This window comes from Xenopus laevis, chromosome 7S (assembly GCF_017654675.1).
Source record: "Xenopus laevis strain J_2021 chromosome 7S, Xenopus_laevis_v10.1, whole genome shotgun sequence".
Taxonomy (NCBI): Eukaryota; Metazoa; Chordata; class Amphibia; order Anura; family Pipidae; genus Xenopus; species Xenopus laevis.
In genome coordinates this window covers 73,335,172-73,358,951 of record NC_054384.1, presented here as the reverse complement: position 1 = coordinate 73,358,951, position 23,780 = coordinate 73,335,172, and the positions used below count along the sequence as shown (strand labels likewise).

The following is a 23,780-nucleotide window of genomic DNA, read 5'->3' as shown; positions in this document are numbered from 1 at the left end:
TATGCCCACCTTGAGATGGGCGATATCTAGCTGATCTGATTGTGGGCCCTGGAGCCCAATGAACAGATCATAACAAGGAGAATATTGGCAGCTGGATCAAGGACGATATCAAAGAACCATGAGGTCCTCCATCCAACAAGATTTTCAAACCTGTCTGACTTGGCTACATATCGATTGGGGAAGCCCATCGGAGGGCCCCATACACTGCCCCATAAGATTCTGTTTGCAGCTTATAATCAGCCATGTTTGGCCACCTTTAGGCTTTTGAGAGTCACAAGAGCATACTACTGTATCTTACATTTGAGCAACCCTCAGTGAATATAACCCTTTATACAGGCATGAGAGCAGTAATCCAGAATGCTCGGGACCTGGGGTTTTTCCAGATTGTGAATCTTCATACCTTAAAGGGATACTGTCATGGGAAAAAATCTTTTTTCAAAATTAATCCGTTAATAGTGCTGCTCCAGCAGAATTCTGCACTGAAATCCATTTTTCAAAAGAGCAAACTGATTTTTTTATATTCAATTTTGAAATCTGACATGGGGCTAGACATATTGTCAATTTCCCAGCTGCCCCAAGTCATGTGACTTGTGCTCTGATAAACTTCAATCACTCTTTACTGCAAGTTGGAGTGATATCAGCCCCCTCCCTTTTTCCCTCCAGCAGCCAAACAAAAGAACAATGAGAAGGTAACTAGATAGCAGCTCCCTAACACAAGATAACAGCTGCCTGGTAGATCTAAGAACAACACTCAATAGTAAAAACCCATGTCCCACTGAGACACATTCAGTTACATTGAGAAGGAAAAACAGCAGCCTGCCAAAAAGCATTTCTCTCCTAAAGTGTAGGCACAAGTCACATGACCAGGGGCAGCTGGGAAATTGACAAAATGTCTAGCCCCATGTCAGATTTCAAAATTGAATATAAAAAAATCTGTTTGCTCTTTTGCGAAATGGATTTCAGTGTAGAATTCTGCCGGAGCAGCACTATTAACTGAATCATTTTGAAAAAATTTTTTTTCCCATGACAGTATCCCTTTAAGTCTACTACAAAATCATGTAAAGATTAATTAAATGCTTCCAATAAGGATTAAATATTTGGACCAAGTACAAGGTACTATCATTTGTATTACAGAGCAAAAGGAAACCTTTGGATAAAATGGAGTCTACGGGAGATAACCATTCTATAATTCTTAGCTTTCTGGATAACAGGAAACTCTGTTTCTAAAACTACCCTATACGAATTTCCTTGTTTGTGTCAGCCAAGATTCTGTGTAACAAAGTTATGGGATCTGGAGTTAAATGTAATGAAAAGGTTACTAATTTTCAAGGACTTTCCTAAATTGGTAACGTGTTAAGCATTCATCACTGCTGCTGAACTCTAATACACATAGGAACTGAATTCAATTGATCAAAACTAATTGCTTCTATTGCTACAAACTGACAAATTTGACAAAGTCAAAAGGCTTTGATAAAAAGACCATATTTTAAACCGGTTTCCTGACTGTCAAGAAAGTGTTAAAAAATGCAATAACATTTCACACTGCTGGGAATCCTGGGAATTGAGCAGGAGAATTTTTTGCATAAACCAGCTGCATAGTTTTTATTATTTAGAAAATCTGAAGCTTTAGAATATTCCCCATCAGCCGTTTGTAATCGTTTGACGTTGAAAAGCTATAAAATATGAGAAATAAGCTCATTTCATTTTCAGATGATCGGAGGAAGAAAGATGTCTGTGCACAAGCAGCTCATGTAAAGATGGGCATCTGGGTTCCTATAAATGCTTTTTCATATACATGTTTGAAAACAAGATTTTATAAGCTACTTTAGCAGAAATTAGCATGACCAATTAGGTCTTTTCAGTGCAGTTGCCACAGCAACACAGTGCAGGCCTCAGGTAACCATGGAGTTAATATTTGAGCCAGGGATCTGGCTACACAATAACATAGGCTTTATTTAATTGCTGGTGAATGAAGATAAAACAAGGGTGAGTAAATAAACGTGGAGTTTGGAATACGTATAAAAAAAAAAAGAGAAATATTTGCACTACGGTAAGTAAATATGGCTTTTATTCTACCACAGGCCTTCCTGCCAAGTTTAACAAGACTCAGCCCTCTGACTTGCGGTATGGCTCAGCTTCTATTGTCAAAACCCACTCCTGATTGGCTGGAGACTATTGGCTATGCTAAGCATTGCACACATCTATGGGTGAACCGGCTTTTTGATGTGCTTATGACAACATTCAATTTCATTTAATGATTTCTCATTGCGCTCTTTTATTTTCCTTAAATCCACTGTTCCTTCTCCAAGAGAAAAAATAAAATAAAATCACGTTAGTTGGCTGGATACAAAGACGAAATATCTAGCCAACTAAACGAGTTTGCAACAAGTTTGTGGACACTGAAACAGGTTAAAAAATATTCATTTAAAGGGGCGACGGAGGCCAAACTCACAGGGAGGGAGGTGACCCACTTGCGAACATGGGACCCCGGGCTGGTGTTTCTTTTCTTTTAAAAAGAAAATATCCTCCAGCCTTGGGTACTTTTCATCAAAAGACTATAATGCCATCTTCTATTACCCAGTGATCTCTTGTACACAGTGGCGTAACACTGGGCTCAGGCTCCCCCCACAGCAAAACAATCTTCGAATGGGCCACTAAATGACTAGTGGGGAAACATACGCATTGCTTATTTTCCCAAAGTTTCCTTGGCCAAAGTTTTCATTGGGGGCAACTAATCTCTACGGGGGTTATTTACTAAACTCCAAATGCAGAAAATCGGAAAACTTGTGTTTTTTCAGTATAAAATCTGAATTTTAATAAAAAAAAGAATTTTTTGAAATATTATTATACTCCAAAAATGGAAAAAGTCCTAATCCGAAAATCCGGCATTTCAGATTTGCCAAGGTTGCATATAAGTTAATGGGATAAGTCCCAAAGATTTTATCTGAGCTGGGTTTCGCACAATAATCCAACATTTTCGGAGTTTTTGGGTGGAAATTCTAAAAAATTCTTAAAATTCAGATTTTTTCCAACAAACGAAATTTTCGGGAAAGTGTATTGATAAATACGGAGAAAAAACAGATTTGGTCTGAGTTTTTTTCATATAATATCGAGATAAATTCGGACTTTGATAAATGGGCCTCCCCGTGTGACATTGCCCTTAAACATCACTGTAATCGGCTGAACAAATCACAACTGCTCTAATTGTTTTATTGTGCCTATAAGAAACGCTTGTTCAACAAAAGTTGCGCGTGATACAAGTGAAAAATTATTCAACTACAGTTTGGAAACTGCCATATTTAATATAATCTGAGAAGAAAAAAAAAAGCATTTTCCATATAGGTGGTTCATCTCATATAAATTATGTGCAAGTGTAAAAATCTAGTACAGTGTAACAAAATCAAATGTCTACAATAATAAAAAACAGTTTTCATTACAAAATACAGAGTAGTGAGACTCATTTATAAATATCCAGCAACAGAACAGAACCCAGGTTTTAGGCAGCTAACATTAGTTGCCAGTTGGCATGAATTAATAATACATAATACAACTGTACCTTGTACTTGATGGTAACAAAGCTGCAAGAAAACATATTAGTGTCAAATTTTATTTTAGTAGACTAAAGGCAATGATCCCCAACCAGTAGCTTGCGAGCAACATGGATGAGCAACCCCTTGGTTGTTGTTCTCAGTGTCCTCAAAGCAGGTGCTTATTTTAGTTTTATTTGCATAAAAACTAAGTATAGTGCCAAGTAGACCGCCAGTCCACATAAGGGTTACCAAATAACTAATTGCAGCCCTTATTCGGCACCCAAGGGACTTTTTCTTGCTTGTGTTGCTCCCCAACTCTTTTTATATTTGAATGTGGCTCACAGGTAAAAAAGGTTGGGGACCCCTGACTTAAGGTATTATGATTTAATTTATGGGAAAACACTTATCTGGAAAACCTCAGGTCCCAAGCAAAGGTGGCCTGCCATTGACGAGGAGTTAAATGCATGGCACTTGCACTACACTACACTGGACTTGTGGTTAATGCCTACCACATTTAGTGCTAATGGACTACCTACCCTGATTAAGCATAGACTACTGGACACACTCAGCAGCCACCTACAAGCAAGAATGTCAGAAGCTGCCTGGCGGTATAAAATTTGGTGATCTGCATCCTAGATAAATTGCTAATGGCACATATATATACCAGCAGAGAAAATTACCCATGTCCCATCAGCCTTAAGGTTAAAATGTGAGGCATTTCTCAGAATAAGAAGTAAAATGTAATACATGCCCATGTAAATCAGCCATGCCTTGAACTTGATGGTAAGTTTGTTTACTCTTCCCAAGCCATAGGAAGATGCCCATGAATAGCAGGCCAGTTTTCAGAGCTACATCATGGCAAGTTCAGTATTGGTCCTGTAGGCAGGGCCAGTGTGTGTACAGCCCAGCCAACCACGAAAGTCAGGCCAGGGACCATCAATCCATTGCAATCTAGTTGTAATGGGACAGATTAATAATTCCTTGCCTAAACAGTAAAAGAGCACGTGGATTGAAAATTTAGTTCTTAAATGCTTGGGAATTAACCTCATTGCCGATTTCAGAGGTGTGAGGAGACACCAAGGGGTATATTTATCAAAGAGTGAAGTTAAAGATCACCTCTAGAATGAAATTCTGCCACTCTCCATTGATTTCTATGGGATTTTTAAAAGTGTTTATCAATCGGTGAAAGTGAAAGTTCATCCTTTGATTAATACGCCTTTCAACATCCCATAGAAATGAATGGAGAGTGGAGGTATTCCACTCTAAAAGACTGTGCTGATCTTCACTCTTTGATAAATATAACCCCAAGACTGTGAAATATTACAAAAAAAAAAAAACACAAGAGTAATGTACAAGTTTCATTTTAAAATGTCCATATATCTTTTAAGGAAAAGACAAGAATAAAGACACAAACAGCAGTTCCCCTTTAAGCTTTTTGAGAATCCTGCAAGTTCCACAGAGATGTTATGACACCATGAGCTTTTCCAGCATTACTCTTCCTTCTCTTGCCTAGAGCATATTACAGGGAAACCGTAACTGGAGGGCTAGATCATTAAAAAGCACATGGGCAACTAAAGATTTTACCAGGACAGCTGATTTTCAGGAATTTTCCCTATACACTGGATTGTAGGGAATTATAAAATGCAGCTATGTTTGCAAATGTATATACTAAAATGGATCTCCAAATCAGCTAAATATGTATAGCATAAACTGCTGTGGCTTGTCAATGTCTTGCGATTATTAGCGAGGGGTATCAAGGACTGTCTGTATAGGAAAGCATAGCCAGATAGTTTATCAAGAATGAAAAATACTAAGTAAACAAGTGGAAATGCTACTTTTTTTTTTCTTTAGTACATTGATTTTTTTTCTGTATGAAGCAGTCACACTCCTATTGCATATTCTAATGCCAGTCAAGAAGAGCCGTCAGCTGAAGGAATGTGTTATTTACGTAATCTGACATTTACTGTACATATTTCCACACCTCGCTATTATTTTCTTTTCATTCAAGAGCTTGTTGATTTGTTTTTAAAATGAAACTGCTTATTGAATGCATTATATCACCAGGAAACCACAGTTCACTTAAGGTAAAGGCTTTTTAGAAGATCAGATAACTACACGATTAGGTCACTGGCTGTTGCAAAAGGAATGTCTCCTGTGGCTAGCCGAACCCCACAATGTAAATTATTTCCGTTGGCTTAGTTAGAATAGTTGAAAAGGCTCACTCACTCTTGGTGTGGTTAGTAAATGCTTTGTAGGGTTAATGCAAGTATAATAGATACCTTATGGGGCAAAGGTGCAAACTTTGCTACTGGTCTAGTAACCCATAGCAACCAGCCAGCAGGCTGATTGAAAACAAAACATGATTGGTTGCATTGGGTTCCTAGATTAGAACAAGCAAAATCTTTTATTATATCACCTTGTATTAACCTTCCCCTCTGCAGCAGGAACTGATGTAAATGATGAGCATTCTTACAAGTAGTGTTGATAGGGCTGATCAGAAACCCACAGTATATATGAATTTACGCACAGTCCTTTCACCGGTGACCTCAGCACACTGGTAGATTCAGCATTATTCAGTTAGCAATTTCAGCAATCTGGTTCCTAGGATCCAAATTACCCTAGCAACCATGCATTGATTTGAATAAGAGACTGGAATATGTATAGGAAAAGGGACTGAATAAAAAGAGGATTATTCAAAATTGGGAATAACAAATTTGTAGCCTTACAGGACATTTGTTTTTTAGACGATGGGGTCAGTGACCCCCATTTGAAAGCTTGAAAGAGTCTGAAGAATAAAAGCAACCACCCCTTTAATTCCTGTTTCTTGGCTTTCATTTATATACTTGTGCCTGCCCTGTATCCTCCAGTGACGCAAGCCTTGTAGGGTCAGTGGTGACGGCATGGTGGGTTAGATCGGTAATAGGTTGTGTCCAGAAAGTCAGAGTTGCATGCAGGCTTATTATTTGTCAACCAACTCATTATTACGGTACTATTAAAGCACTGGCTTTTCTGTAGCTGCTATACAAACAAAGAGTTAATATTACAACCAACAGACAACAATCTTTTGCAAGTGGGACATAATATCCAGAGCTGCCTAAAAATGTTAGAGGGTTACCAATAGCAGAGTGATAAGCAAACCATTAATAAGCAGCTGTTTTCTGTCGCTGCAGTGCATGGAATAATATTTTCCATGGCACGAAGCAATAACTTCTGTAATATAGCACCCACGTTAATAAATGTATAATCACTTCTCACAAAGGAAACCCCTTTAGCACGTTTCTCATCTAAACCTGAACTGAAACGAACTGTATGCATGCCTCCTAATAGGAGCCTACCGAGACCCTTTGCTTATAAGGTGTATACACACACGAGCACAGGTTATTCTGCCCGTTGACTGTATTTTTATGTAAATAGAATTGACCATATAATTCCAGAAACAGATCAATAAACCACTGCCCTACAGAAAACAAACTTAAGATAATATTATAAATGGTGGAATGAGCAGGAAATCTATAAGTGGGATTCACTTTTAATAATCTGTGAACTGGGTAACAAAATATTCTTTTTTCAGATAAAGAGTAGAGCAGTGGTCCCGAACCAGTAGCTCGCGAGCAACATGTTGCTCTCCAACCCCTTAGATGTTGCTCCCAGTGGCCTCAAAGCAGGAGCTTATTTTTGAATTCCAGGCTTGGAGGCAAGTTTTGGTTGTATAAAAACCAGGTGTACAGCCAAACAGAGCCTCCTGTAGGCTACCAGTTCACATAGGGGGTACCAAACAGCCAATCACAGCCATTATTTGACATCCCCATGGACTTTCTCATGCTTGAGTTGCTCTCCAACTCTTTTTACATTTAAATGTGGCTCACGACCCCTGGAGTAGAACAAAGTATACTACACAACAAACTAGGAAAAGTAAATAACCCCTTTCCCCCCCACTTAGCCAACTCTGGCAAAGTTTTAAATATCATTTAGCAGTCACAATCCCTCACTTTGCTTCTAAGCTATTTTACTAATGTAATGAACACGTGCTTTCTGGATATAGAAGAATAGCAAACATTCTTAGCTCTTTATTGGAGAAGGAAAGGTCTTTTTACTTGGGGGTGCCAAAGGTTAGGCACCCCCAAGTAATTGCATGTACTTACCTAAAACCCTGGGCCAGTGCACCTATTATTAACAGAAAACCGCACTGGCCTGGGATTCTTCCAGCCAGGGCCGGGCCAGCCTGGGCAGGCTACCCAGGCAACCGGACCTGCCGCGTCGCCCCATACACTGAGCGCACGCAGGCATGCTGACAAAAGCGTCACAGCGCACGCCACTCTCATCCACTTAGGTGCGCGCATGCGCACACACATCGCATGCCACGCTCCTGTCACATAGGAGCGTGCGCATACGCACAAAGAGCCGGACGGGGGTAGGCAGCAGTTAAAGGTACGTGCTGGGTGCCCCCTAAGCTTTGCGCCCTAGGCACGTGCCTACTCTGCCTACCCCTAGTTCCGGCCCTGCTTCCAGCGAGCACCACGGAGCGATAGTCTTCTGGCTTCTTCTTTCTTGCGGCTGTGCATGCGCAGTAGAGCAAAAAGCCAAACTTTTAGGAAAAAGCCGGCTATTTCGTTCTACTGCACATGCGTCTGGTCCGGGAAATTTGAAGAAAGAAGAAGCCGGAAGACGATCACTCCATGGTTCTCGCAGGAAGAATCCCAGGCCACTGCCTAATAGGTGCATGGGCTGGTGTTTCAGGTAAGTACATGTGATCACTTGCGGCTGACCCCCAAGTAAAAATACCTTTCCTTCTCCTTTAAGGCTAAGAAAAAAAATGATGGTACTTAATAGAGAGAACCCAGCGCCTCTCTGGGAGCAGCCTACCACCTTCTTGTTATCTTTGGTCTTCTTGCAACATGCATATGGCAAATTACTAAGGACAGATTCCGTTACTGAGCTCATACATTCCCAGGGGGGAAGCGGAGTGTGTTGTGCTTTTAACACTAAATCCTCAGACACCTGGATTATTACACACTGGGTTCACACAGGGAGTACTGGGAGGTTCCATAATTGTTTAACCCTTGAAGCACTGGCACATCAAGAGCCCCTGTCGTGTGCAGCAGATCACCTCTTCCACGGTGGCAAAGTGTCCAAAAATAGCCATTCATTCAAAAGAATGGGAATCGCTTTAATGTAAAACACTTAGGGGCAGATTTATCAAAGTGTGAATTCAGATTTTAATAAATTAAAACTCACCCACATTCTATTCATTCCTATGGGATTTTTAGAAGGATATTTATCAATCGGTGAAAACTAGAACTCACCATTTGATAAATACACTTCCAAAAATCCCATAGCAATGAATTGAACGTGCGCGAGTTTTTATTTATTAAAATCTAAACTCGCATTTTGATAAATCTGCCTGTTTAGAGTTTTTTTCAACTTCTAATAAACTCACAATTTAAAAAAAATCCAAAAGTAAAAAACTCAATTGAATACAATTGTGGGAAAAACGCGAATACCTAAATATAGGCTTTATGTATTTTTTTTTTTATAGACTTAAAAAACTCAAATTTGTGACAATTGCAATTTTGATTAAAAGGCCTCCACAAAAACGCTCGCAGGTGAAAGTTCTACATACGACAGCCCTGCCAAGAGGTGTTTTGGTGTTCAGGAAGGTAAGTGAATGGCAAGATTAAGAAATAAAATGTGCAAACTGGATGGAGACAGATTGACCATTGATGGTTTTGGTCCCACAATAATATTTTGCAGATGCACCATTTGCAGCAATATTAGTTTTTAATGTTTTGGAGTAAGCACACATGAGCTTTGGACACTGTGTGTGATTTTGGCCCATTTTTCCAGGCAAATCTGCTCAGTGTTAATCTGGTTATTCTGGATGACAATTTGGTGCTGCTTTGACTAGTCTTTGGGATTACTGACCTTCTGACCAATTTCTTTTATAAAGCTTCCATTGGTTGACATAACCTGGAGCGCTGCTCTTTGACCATTATGGCTTATTAAAGTATCCCTAAGAGTCTAGAATGTGCAGAGCAGTACTAACAGAGAAATCAATGCGACAGTCAAGCAGCACTACAGTATTTGTCAGAAATGGTATTTACTAACAAGAGAGAACTGATGTCAGTCAAGATTGATCCTTTCAATGACAAAGGATCTAAAGTCTTCTTATTTCTCTGCAACAGACAGCAGAACGAATTCGAAGTTTTACAGCTGCTGATTAAAAGACAGCTAATATATCAATATCAAAAATGAACACTACTATCACTTTTTACATCGTTTTAAGATAAACCGTCTTTATACTGGCCCTCACACTGAGATTCTACAAGCTCTGAAAAAGTTGCAAACCTATATCTCACACCATTCGTCTATCAGATAAACGGATTTTGATTGTAGTTCTGCAACTTCAGAAGTACTGACCGAACAGGCTACTTGCCAAATTGAGGTAACAGTGGGTAGATAAATATACCTTATTATGTTTTGTCACCCAAACACATTCTTTATAATTTATTTTGCTGCATTGTGCTCAAAGCATTTTATACCACAGCCTGAGAAGCAAATACATGAATGAAATCTCTGGTTTCCAAACTCTCCTGCAGTAGCAGCAGCAGCAGCAGCAGCAGCAGCAGCAGCAGCAGCAGCAGCAGCAGCAGCAGCAGCAGGGGGTTAATTGGAATGGTTTAGTAAGACAATGTCTTTCAGGCTTATTTCATTCCAGTGAGGTATGAGCTGTATGTTAGATATGACAAAGGCAGGAGAATGCTGCGTGACTCTGGCATGGAAAAACAGACTAAGTGCATGTGCTGCATTCACACAAGGAAAAAAGCAAATGTGTGTTGGCTAAAAATAACCTTATATAATGTTGGATCAAACGGGTAGATAGACAACATAGATACACTAACACAATGTGAATACTTTACTAAAAACGAGTACAGATGCACAATATAAAGACCTACATACAAAATGCATACATTAAGGGGCATATTTATGAAGCCTCAAATTTTTTTTCTGGTTTTTAGGGGAAAAACAAATATTTTTAGACTACATTTTTTTTGAGATTTATTATGCTCCATAGCTGCTAAAAATCGAAAAATACTACAGCTAAAACATTTCAAAATCATGTAGAAGTCCCTTTAACAATTTGTTGATGTTTCTTGCCTTTGTGATCTTCGAGGGTTTCAGGCTGGTTTTTGTTCGATAATCCAAAAAGTCTTTTTTTCGGTCGTCAAATGGAAAAAGTCGACTGAATGGCGATTTTTGTCGCAACTTTTGACGTGCTTTTTTTGTTTGGATTTATTGGTAAATTAAGAGAATTCAGGGTTTGGAAGTTGTCGCATTTTTTTTTTAATATATATAGTGAGAATAAGTCGAGTTTTAGTAAATAACTCCCTAAATGTGACTTTTTAAAAATAAAATCAATTTTACGTTTTCCCACTTTATTTTTAAAAAATATGAAATGGTATGGGTAAAATACGTTGGGGGCCCCTGAACTAGAGCTTACATAAAAAGGACTGCGCTAGAACCAAAGTTGGGGTTTAAAGGAGGGCAGCACATCAACCTTATGCCTTGATAAACAGAAGCCTGTTTATATGGACTTCTATTTGCCCTTTAAGATTGCAGCACTTGGTATGTCATTTCATACATGTACTGTAAATATACATTTTCTTTAGGAAAAATATGCTAGGCAGTACCACTTGGTTCCATTTTCCCTCCAATCTTATTCACAAAAGAGCATTGTTCCCTTATCACTAAGATTAAAATGTAACATAAGTCAATAAGAGGTTTCCGTACTTACAAGAGGTACCAGTCTTCCATATGGATGGGGCAGCTGGAGCAATCAACAAAGCTCATATCTATGTTCTGATAACGATAATGATTTAATGCTCTAGTTATTTGTTAGCTGTGGTGCATTCTTGTGCAGAACACATATATCTGACGCAGATCAAGGTTACAGTGTGAGCTGACATGCACGTAACCGCGAAGAAAAGCCATTTTTCTGCACAGAAACGCAACATCCAGGAAAGCAAATTAAAAAGGGTGTATTATATTTAATCGTTTGCTGTGCCCTGGCCCTCAATTACCCAAACCTTTACTTGTCATGTAAATGTATTATGGAGAGTAGCAAACTAAAATGCCCAGTGCTCTACAGTTCACCAATTGGAATTTCTAAAAATAAGAACAATGACTAATGCACTTGTAATTATATGTTATTTGAAGTTGTACAAATAAATTATGTACTTTTTATGTTTGGAGAATGCGAATCCAATTGTTAATAATTTGGTATATTTGTACATTTCATCCAGTTCTCTCAGCAGCACTTGTTCAATGCCTCTTTTCTAACCGCTCAAGACTTGGCTGAAGGTCTTTTTTGCAGTGGAGTAAGTGATTGTAGATAGCTCAACAAATTTTGACTCCTAACTAGTCACTAAAACCCAGTTCTACAAGTAGGCTCCAGTACTTTTGATTACTCCAGAGAGCCCCCTCATAACATAGGGCAGGACTACATGGCCGATTCCCCCGCAATGCGCAAAATCGCAGGCGTCACGTCGGATGCGACGGAAACAAGGTAAGTAATGGCAGTGTCGGATCGTGTTGCATAAACAATGTCGGATGCAGACGCAGCGTGCAGTGTCTGCATCCGACAGTCGTGTCGCATCAATGCTGCGACACGATACGACAAATGAATTACTTACCTTATTTCCGTCGCATCCGACATGACGCCTGCGATTTTGCGCAGCGCGCCGGAATCGGCCATGTAGTCCTGCCCATATATTAGGGACTATTAATAAAATCAATAGACCGGATGTGATAAAGAACACACTTTATGGGTCTGTAGGCATATTCAAACCTTGTTAAAGGAACAATAACACCAAAAAATGAGTTTTCAAGAAAGCTGCCGTGTAGCAATAGGGGGAGCAATTCCAACTGAAAAAGGAGAAAACGGGTTATATAGGAGATAAGCTCTGCAGAATGCAATAGGTTTAGTTCTTACATATTGAGAGCTTATCTGCTATGTAACCTGTGCTTTTTGTTACCTTTTCAGATTAAATGGTGGCCCCATGGCTACAAAAACATTATAAATTATTTACTTTAAAACAATTTTATTTTTTGATGTTACTATGACTTTAAACTGTATTGCTGGTCCAATAGTTTTTTTTTTTCAAATCATGTTGTCCAAGTTACAAAGAAGACAAAACTGAAATAATTGGGTCATCAGGCACTGAACTTTATAAAGATGACAGAGGTCTGAGTCTGAAGTCAACATAAACTATAAAGCTCTTGGAATATGGAATGCATTTATTAATTGGTGTAATGTGAGGCATAAAGTAAGATGATCCAGTGATCAGAATTTGCCTTGGGAGAAAGGAGAACTTAGTTACCCTTGTAGGTTTTAGAGTCTGAAAAGCAGTAAATAGTACAGTACAGTAGGTATAATTAGTAAATCCAGTTGAAATGGCAGAGGGAACAGCATTGGTACAGCTATGTCATAACAGGGAGAGGGGCAAATAAGTGAGAAAGGCAAGATAAAGAAAGGGATGAAATGCATGAAAGAATAAAAAGAGAACTGTCCCTGCTCAGAGCTGTTCCAGACTTTCCAAAGACTGGCAATCAAAACACACACAGTCCAGGAGCAGATGCAGCTAAATCAGCACAGTCCCAAGCACTAGCTATTCCCTGAGAGGTTAGAACTTCTGCACAAACACACACCAGTGCTTACTGGAGGAAGCCGGCAGAGAGGAAAAAGGCAGCAGTCAAAACAGGTTCCTGTAAGAAGTACATGTAACTCACACAGCAGCTCACTGTAGCCCAGTAGCTTTTCTCTTGGGTATTTATTCAATAGAGAAAAAGAAGAAGAAAAAAAACAGCCACATTCTAAGTACTATGATGACGCAAGTGCTCAGATGCCAAGGCTTCTGTAATGTACAAGCACCAAGTCTCTTGACTCTCTTCTTTTTAAGTTACCTCTTCAAAGTGTACCCGGCAACACAAATAAAAATAAAAAAATAAAAAACAGGAAAAAAAGTCAGCTAAAAAAAAAAAAGCTTTAAAACTTGTACACGCTCTAGAAAATTTTAAAGCAACTCCCCAATCTACATTGGTTGATGGTTTTGAACATGTTATTAAATTTGCTTCCTGAAACAGGAAAAGCCTGCTGATTTGCAGTACAGGAGGAGAAATTGCCTAGCCTATTGGGTTTATTTGTTTACAGGATTTAAGGTATGAAGATCCATATTACAGAAAGATCTATTATCGGGGAAAGCACCAGGTCCCGAGCATTCTATATAATAGGTCCCATACCTGTAATTATTTCAATTGCAAAAATATCTTTGGAATCAGTGACAGTTTTAAACTAATCTATGCCGGAAAATACTTATAATAAAATGTCATTATTTTTGTAATGTATTCATTATGCAAAAAACAGGTTTTGGGTGGAGATCCTTGTATACAAACTGCATAGGACACAAATAGACTGGTTGCCCAGGGGGTTCCTACTACAGCCATTAGCCCAAGTTTAGATGCAACATCCGCATAGAAATTTACAGCACCCACTCACAAATATTTTGGAACCATTGTCACATGTGAAAGTTGAAAAACAGCCTCCAACCCTGCTGATTGCTATTTCTAGAGGATTATAGGTTGCCCTTCTCTGACTTGCAGCATTACGTTACATTTACCGGCTAGGAGACGGACTCTGGGGACTGGCAACTTATCAGAAGCCAGCAGGCTGCTCTTATCACCAAAAGAGTTCATTTAAGATATCTCTCTCTCTCTCTCTCTCTCTCTCTCTCTCTCTCTCTCTCTCTCTCTCTCTCTCTCTCTCTCTCTCTCTCTCTCTCTCTCTCTCTCTCTCTCTCTCTCTCTCTCTCTCTCTCTCTCTCCACACACACACACACACAACTGTGTTTAAAATTTACAGTTCCACGCATCTCTCTCTCTCTCTCTCTCTCTCTCTCTCTCTCTCTCTCTCTCCACACACACACACAACTGTGTTTAAAATTTACAGTTCCACGCATGTCTACTTATCCTTTATCTGTTTCTGTGTGTGAGCAGGCTAAAGCAACTTTAAGTAATACTGGCCTCAAAGTGCAGGAGATTTTAAGAAAAACAAAAGCACCTGCGTATTAGAGTTTAGATTTAAAAGGGATTTAAGGGGAACTCAGTGACAGTAGGAAGGAAGTGAAATGGGCTGTCATTATGATTTGTTTCAACTTTAACCTTTATGTAAAATTTATGCTGGATATTTTAGTATCTCCAGAACATACTACAGCTGCATTTTTCCTCTACATCTGAGAAAGGGGGCCAGTGCTAAAATATGAACAGCTGATTTAGTACAGGTATGGGATCCTTTATCCGGGAACCCATTATCCAGAAAGCTCTGAATTAGAGCCCATAGAGTCCATTTTATCCAAATAATACAAATTTGTAAAAATTATTTCCTTTTGCTCTGTAATAATAAAACAGTACATTGTACGTGATCCAAACTAAGATTCAAGCAATCCTTATTGGAATCAAAACCAGCCTATTGGGTTTATTTAATGTATACATGATTTAAGATCTGAAGATCCAAATTACGGAAAGATCCCTTATCTGGAAAACCCCAGGTCCTGAGCATTCTGGACAGGTCCCATACCTGTACCTGACGTAAGTACCGCCAGATTTGCGAAAGTAGCTACATAGCTGATTCTCAATAACAAATATGGTGATGTGCTATAAAATGTAAATTTCTCCCGCACCTTTTATACAGCTTTATACATATGCATAGTAATGTTTGAAAAGGGCACCATAGCACTGGTCAAGAGAAAAGTTGTTTTAAAATAAACCTGTAGCTTTAATTACTTCTCATAGACATTAAACAGAATTTTTACAACTATAATTTGCATTATACAAAGGAAAGTTGCATTTATTAGGGTATTAAACCCCATCCTCAAGGCAGGCATATGCATCAAGCAGTAAAATACCCTGGTCAAGGATTTTTTCAATTTTTTTTTGTATGTGCTGTTACAAATTTTAGCATTTGTAAGCACTTTCATATGTCTAATTATCCATGTGAATAGAAGCAGCATAATGCTGGTGTAGGCAAAAAAATTCTTCATAGATTTCTAAAAGCACAGCTACTAGTGGTCCCAGACAAAATGCATTGTTGCGTCAGAGTCTCCTGAGAATGCCACTGCCAACCAAGTATTATGGCAGCTAGCACTTGGGAATATCCTTTGCACAAAGTGAATTATTCCGAAATATGTTTTTGTTGAATTAAACTATATTACAATAAATATGTAGGTATTTCTCATCAATGTAACATAAAGCACTTCACATGCAAGACATGCAGTGTAACGCCTACAGAAAACAGAAGTTAAACGCTAATTTTTGTTATTAAGACAGTGCTATGTATATGGCACAAGGCAAGTAAATACTTTCTGTTTTCAGAACTCCTTATGCTGCATGTCTTGCACGTGAAGGGCTTTTATGGCTCCTTTTAGCCTGTCCCAAACTAACCAGGTTAGGTTCTCTGCTCATCTATGTAACAAAGACCATATTTACTTTCCCCCAGCACATAGCCATTTTTACCAGAATACTTCATCCAAAAACTAAAAATAGTGCTGCTCCAGCAGAATTCTGCATTGAATCCATTTCTCAAAAAAGCAAACAGATTTTTTAATATTTAATTTTGAAATCTGATCCTTCAGAAGCTCTACCTTCTTTTTTTCTATACTTTTTTCTTTTTCTTCTCTTATCTAGCACTTAAATGTTAAAAAATGCAATAAAAAAATCTATGTATGACTGTATTTAGTGCCATAGGTCACAATACTGGTATGGGACCAGTTATTCGGAAACATATTATCCAGAAAGCTCTGAATTATGGGAAGGTTGTCTCCTATAGGCCCCATTTTATCTAAATAATTCCATTTTCTCTTTAATAATAGAACAGTACTTGTACTTGATCCAAACGAAGATATACTGAATCTTTATTGGAAGCAAAACCAACCTTTTTGATTTATTTAATATTTAAAAGATTTTCTAGTAGACTTAAGGTATGAAGATCCAGATAACTGAAAGATCCGTTATCTAGAAAGCCCCAGGTCCAAAGCATTCTGGAAAACAGGTCCTCTACCTGTACTCAGGCCTGGAACCCTCCATTTTCTTGTCGCTCTGCCTCCCTTCCGTTGCTGTCCCCTCCCTCCCTGTCCGTCTCATCACATATACGCACGCTGGGGGCAGGGCTTGCTGCACAGGGGGTGGGGCTTGCAGGCCGGGTTGCCTAGGGCGCCCTGCTGGCCTGGCCAGGTCCTGCCTGCACTGCCTTTTAAAATCCAAATTTCAGCTGGATAGGGAATCTGAGTTGTACTGAAATGTTGTGCATTTTGTGTTGCAAAAGGTATGGTAAAGTACAAGCTTCAATACTGCAATAATAAAAAATGGCAAAATTGAACAGGGTTGTATGACCTGAATTCAGGGTCAAACATACTTGCACAATATGCATAGTTTAGCAACAAAATGTACTTGTCTCAGAACCCAAAGTGCTTCATCATACATCAATCAACAGGAAGCCAAGACTACATTAAAGGCAGCTGTCAATATCGCTTGCTACTTCAAGTCACAAACGGAAGGAGAGGATAAAGGATATCTCAACTAAACAGATATTGTGGGGCAGCAGCACTGGTTCTTGAGATAGTCACCTGTATATTACAGAAAAATGCAGATGTATGGTGGCACAGTTGTCATTTAAGATTAAAATATGTCTCAAAAAGGTTTAATACTTAACCCCTTCAAAGCCAGAGGGCCCAATACAGCACTTATATTTCTCTCACACATAAAAAAAACCACCACCGCATTAAAGTCACAAATAGTGTTACCTCCACAATAAGGAAGAATTTTAAAAAAATGATAACGTAAAATTTGTAACATCATGCTTAAACTGATATTTAAAGGATAAATATAAACTTTTTTTGTACTTTGACAAAAGCACCAATAAAGTGAACAGAGAAATAGACAGGTATTCCTAATGAAAGATTCTAACTCTAAGGAACCTCTAGGTTATTTGCAACTGAAAGCAGTACTTGTCTTTCCCTTTCTGCACTTCTGGTTTTGCCTTTTGAAACAAGGTAACAGAAGTCGACCTTGCATGGGTTGCTGGTTTCTGCTACCTAGTTTCAAAAATCCTAATTTAATAGAGAATAAAAAAAAGACCAGATAGATACTGGTATCAGGAGCAAATATATATATATATATATATATATATATATATATATATATATATATATATATATATATATTTACAAATAACTGTATAACATACATACAATATATATATCTCAATTCGTAACAATATAAGATATAATACCCAAGCAATTAATTCCTTTTTCGTGAGTGCCGGTATGAATATATATATATATATATATATTAGATAGAATAAATATTGAAATATTGGAAAATTGCTTAGAATTACTTTGGATTATATCTGGCAAACTTTAATTGGATTAGATCCCCTAGGGACACAGGTTTACAAGTAGTATGGAGTATATAATAAACTTGTGTACAACAAATGAAAAGGAAAATGTTACAGTGAATACTCCGTCTCTTTTAGTTCTTGTCTGCTTTGTTTCACTGACTGTAAGAGCATCTCATTGCCACAGGATACCGAGGTCCAAGGAGAGGACGCAAGGGTGATATTTAATCTACCTTAGTGTTAATGATACAGAGAGACTACAGGACTCTGAAAACTATAAATGGCCATCAGATGACATGGATTCCTTAGTTGCATCACTTTCATCAGCTGAACTACACAGGTGACAAAAACAGAAATTGACAGTAAACACCTTTTAGATAAGAGTGCCAATAAATAAATTTGAAAAAAAAAAGTTCCAAATTGCCAACACAATGCATGCTGTTTTCATAAGCCTAAAAACGGCTTACTGGTCATATTAACGAGCCAGGAATTCATTCTCTAACAGAGATGCTTCTGGTGCAGTAACCTATTGCGTTGGTCAAATCTTGTAATACATCGTAGTAAATGGACACACACTTATTTATAGGGAAAAAATTTGATGTGCTTTATTCACAAATGCATTTCCAATGTTTCGGTCCTATCTGGGACCTTTTTCGGTCCTCTCTGGGGCCTTGAAAAAGGTCCCAGAGAGGACCGAAACGTTGGAAATGCATTTGTGAATAAAGCACATCAGTTTTTTAGCAGAGTAGGTTTTGCCAGTCACCTGTAACTCTGGGTATGAATGTAAAAAGCAACTCGGGGGCCTTATTTATCAAAATTCAGAATTTTTCGGACTATTTAAATAAAAACAGTCTGAACAAACTAGAATCCACGATTGGACCTTATTTATTATTAAAAAAAACCCACAATGTAATTGAATCGGGGACAAACACAAAAAAATTTAGTTTTTACCCGAAAAGCCCGAATTTTTCAGATTTTTTTGCCTGAAAAATCTGAAATTTACGGGCTAATTCCAGTGCAGACCACAGAAGCGTCCAAATAGGATAGGGACCTCTCCCATTGACTTATATACAACCTTTAGTGGGTCTAAGATGCCGGATTCAATCCTCCGAGTTTAATAAATCTCGAAAAATGTGAGGTTTTTTTTCCACTAAAAATTCTGATTTTATAGTAAAAAAAAAAAAAAACTTGAGATTTCTGCATTCAGAACTTAATAAATAACACCTTAGTGTGGGGGAAGAGTATTCAACCACTTAAGCTAACCAGCAGTTTGCTGAACTTAAACTCCTAGCATACCCTGGCACTTTAGCTTTGACATTACTGCCTTTGGCCCAATTGGCCGAGCATTGTAATTATGGAGATATCGCACACAAAAAAAAAAAAAAAAAAAAAAAAAAAAAACTGTAGCCACAAATTGCCAAAGGATGTTAGATTTTTCAAAGAAACAGCATAAGCAATTTGTTTTATTTGTTTTTTTAAAGAGGCTAAAAACTTGCTGGCGATTAAGTATTTCTGTTAGTTAAGATTTTTTGGTCTCCATGGTGACACAAAGCAAATCGTTTATACGGATTTTGACGATGCTGGCTAAATATGAAATTAGATAATTATGTCTATATTTTGGCAACTAAGAATAAAAAACATTACTTTTTCTTAGAGTTGCCAGGATTTTGTTATTTTTACTATTACGTATTCCGTTACGGGGTAGTAAAGAGTCATAAATGACACACGGTATTCATGGGAAAAGCAATGCCATACTTAGGTAAGCACCAGCAGACCTCACCAGGCTAAAGCAGTGGAACATTAGGATCCCCAACAATGGCACGTATGAAGTAAGAAAACAATTCCATACTTTGGTAACAGGAACTAGCTGTTACTAGGTAAAGCAGTGACAGACTTAGGTAACCAGTACTGGAAAAAAATTCCATAATCCAGCACCCAGCAATAGGTTTTACCAGGCTAAAGCAACAGCACAGTAATGGCACTGGCAAGGTAATGCAATGGCATGCCTGCATGTCTAACATGAACCAACACTATTGTAAAGCAGTATCACAGCTGGGTACATAGCAAGCATTGAAAAGAAATGTCATAATTTGGTACCCACTGCCCAGCAATTAATTACCAGGTGTAAACAATGCCATAACTGGATGTCCAGCATTACCTAAAGTAAGGCAAATTGATAAGTGGATACCCAGCATTTGCTATGGTAAGGCAATTTGATAAGTAGGTGCCCAGCATTTTCTATAGTAAGGCAAATTGATAAGTATGTGCCCAGCATTTTCTATAGTAAGGCAAATTAATAAGTAGGTGCCCAGCATTTGCCATAGTAAGGCAATATGATAAGTAGGTGCCCAGCTTTTGCAATAGTAAAGCGCCCCTGCCCAGCATTTGCTATGGTAAGACAATTTGATAAGTAGGTGCCCAGCATTTGCTATGGTAAGGCAATTTGATAAGTAGGTGCCCAGCATTTTCTATAGTAAGGCAAATTGATAAGTAGGTGCCCAGCATTTTCTATAGTAAGGCAAATTGATAAGTAGGTGCCCAGCATTTTCTATAGTAAGGCAATATGATAAGTAGGTGCCCAGCTTTTGCAATAGTAAAGCGCCCCTGCCCAGCATTTGCTATGGTAAGACAATTTGATAAGTAGGTGCCCAGCATTTGCTATGGTAAGGCAATTTGATAAATAGGTGCCCAGCATTTGCTATGGTAAGGCAATTTGAGAAGTGGGTGCCCAGCAAGTCATCAGTGAGTTAGCAGGGCAAAGCAGTGTCACAGGGTAAAGAAATGGGCAGAAAATGCCCTTGTTGGCATAATGAAATGACAAAAGCTGAAATGTGGAAGATGCGGCTCCCCAGCTGTTGTTACACTAAATCAGGCTGCAGGGAGTTGCAGTGCAGGGAGTTGCAGTGTAATAACAACAGGAGGGTGCAGCGTCCCTCACACGATGTATCCACCAGTACTTGCCTCGGTTTTGGTGATCCGGTGCCTGGCCAGCTTCACTACAGCGAAATTGCCTTTGCCTAAAGTGCGTTCTATGTCATAAAATCCGACCCGGACAGGACCCCTCTGTACAGGCTGCTGACAGTCCGCCATGACCATGCTGGGAGCCGGGCCAGGAAGCTCCAATGGGAAACAGACATCAACCGGCACGATCAGTGCTCACACCCCCAACAAGTCGCAGCGACAGGAGGAATCGCAGGCACATGCAAAAGTCACCGGGGGCTCATCTCCTCAACCATTCCTCGTGGACAAGTGCAACCCAGCTAAAGGCCAACAACATTCAGCTGCTAGATCGCATGCAATCGCCGGACTTCTTTGCAAAGTTGACGGTGACAGACAATTCCCAAATGGAGCGCGTTACCGAGTGCATTGTGCCACTGCCGTGTGCTCCAGCGCGATTCCACTACATCCAGGCAAACGTCTGACACCAAAACGCAAAGCAATCGGGCCGACTTTGCACAGGTCCTATAAAGTCAGATCTTCAAGTCGCCGCGGCGTAAGTGTTCACAAAGTGCCGAGCGTTGTGCAGCAGCCCCCATTCCCTCGCACAATTGTAATAGCGGCGCTAGCAGCAGACACTGGGACTACAGGCAGCTGTGCGGCAGGAAACCAATGAACCTCTCTGTGCACAAGCCATTATGTTCTCACAGTTACCGTCCATTGACGTCAGAGCAGCAGGAGGCCTCCTGGGCGGGCCCTTTATTCCTTCTCTCTTTTTTCACAGCTCGCTTGCCAATTGGGTTGCCCTTGACAACCAGAGCCAGCTCTGACGTCAGCAGCTCTGTGCACAAGCTGTCAGTGAAGGCTAGCACAGGGAGAGTGTACATCCGCGTGTGTGTCTGAGGCAGCCTGTTAGCACGCGGCACTGCTAGGTTATAAAAGAGTAACCCCGGCTTCCTGCTGCTGCTGCTGCACGGGGGATCAGGGAGAGAGCCACGAGGAGTATGCTCACATTGGGAAGCAGAAGGGGCTGCACAAGGCCTTTATTTATGCGTGCGCATGTTCCTTATTCTGATCAACCAATATAATAATTAGTTCCGCTAAATAGTGCTCAATAACTTTGTTTTTACAGTATGTCGTTTCCTGGGCTCGGTTCTCCTGGAGGAACAGCGCCACCCCTGGTAGTAGCGGCACATGACGTGTGACATTCCCCCGTCTGTGCCCAGTGGTGTGTGTGTGTGTGTGTGTGTGTGTAATACTGATGACGTCACTCTCACTAGGCTGATGGAGAGTCTGCAGGGTTTCTGGGAATGGGATATCAGTTTAGAGGAGTAACTAAATGCAGCTACTGTACTAGTGGGACTCTAAAATAATTTTTCTGTGGAGCCCAGTCAATTCTAAATACAATGTGCATCAAGTCTACCACTGCTGCCCATGCCTGAATAAGATAATAAGCAATTTGTATAGCCTGGTGTCTCATGTACTGATGAACAGTAGAACCCCCATTTCAGGGGGTTCCAGAAAAAAATCCAGGAAAATTTAAAATCAGGGAAAATATTATGCACAATATATAGGTGGGACCACAAAACAACAATGTAAAATGAGGGAAAACTTAAAAATCAGGGGATGTAAAATTAAGGTTTCACTGTATATTTTCTATTTATGTAGAACTACTTGTATACACAGCACTGTAAGATATATAATAATTTGCTGTTGCACGCAGCCTGGAATGAGATGCATCTCATTGTTTTCAGACAAGTAGTGCTCAGGGCCGGATTTGTGGAAAGACCCCAAAGGCCTGGGCCTAGGGCGGCAGGATTTTAGGGGGCGGAATGCAACCCAACCACACCCACATTGGTTCAAAAACACTGGGGATGCACTGGAGATACAATAACTTTTTAAATTTCCTGTGCACCAACATACCTCCCAACTGTCCCATTTTTCGAGGGACAGTCCCGATTTTGACAGCAGTCCCGGTTTAGTCACTGAAATTTCCAGACTTGCTCTTTGCTCTCTTGCACTGAACAGCCAGAAAAGGAGCCAAAGTTTCTAACTTAATTGCCTTTTTTTTCAGAATAGATACTTATATACTTTTGTAACAGTTTACGATAAGCAGGTCTCTTGGGAGAACTTAAGCTCCTCATAGACGCGACGATTCTTCTTGCCGAACGACCGATTTTAGGGAAGCCCGACCAATCCTTCGAAATTATCGTTAGTGGGATTCGAACGATCGTACATCTTACGATTTTTCGGCCAACATCTGTCAGGAAATTGATCGGCCAGGTCATAAAATCTTTGTCGGTCCCAGTGCAATCTATCTATGTTTGCAGGGCCAAGCAGGCAGCTCCCCTTTGTTTTCCTGGCAAATTGGTCTTTTTAGTTGATGGTAAATTCGTACGATCGTTCTGAGAAGATCGTGGTCTCACGATCAGGATCTGATCTTTTAAAAATCTCAACATCTATGGCCAGCTTTAGACTCACAGCTTAAAGGGCAATTCACTTTCATTAGCAAAACTGTAATAGCACATAAAAACAGACTTGTTTGAACACATAGAATTGTTTTCAAACTTTCATAACCTGCCATATTTTGTAAAATGGGCATGGTAATTAGACGGTGTGGCCACAAAAATGGGCATGGTCAAAAAATGCTGACGGCGCTCTGCGTGGCAAATCTTTTTGTCCCTCTTTCTATTTCCAAAATGTTGGGAGGTGATCACCAATCCCCATTGCTTTGGTCCCGATGATGAAAATTTGCACAAATAAAGGGGAGGGGACAGGGGCGACGAACAGCAGTGGGTCTTGGGTCTATGGAAATCCGGTGGTGGTAGTGCTGTCGAATTCCATAGGAAAGAATAAGATCTATATTCAAA

At 39.5% G+C, this 23,780-nt stretch overlaps 1 protein-coding gene across 1 annotated transcript in view; it reads right to left on the bottom strand.

The window, feature by feature from the left end:
• The window catches only part of sik2.S (salt inducible kinase 2 S homeolog), a 102,369-nt gene extending 80,719 nt beyond the window's left edge, over positions 1-21,650 (bottom strand). Inside the window, exon 1 of the mRNA XM_018227743.2 lies at positions 20,935-21,650. Within this exon, the coding sequence (XP_018083232.1) occupies positions 20,935-21,069 (135 nt within the window). The 5' untranslated portion in view covers positions 21,070-21,650. The remainder of the gene's footprint in view (positions 1-20,934) is intronic.
• Positions 21,651-23,780: the final 2,130 nt, after the last annotated feature.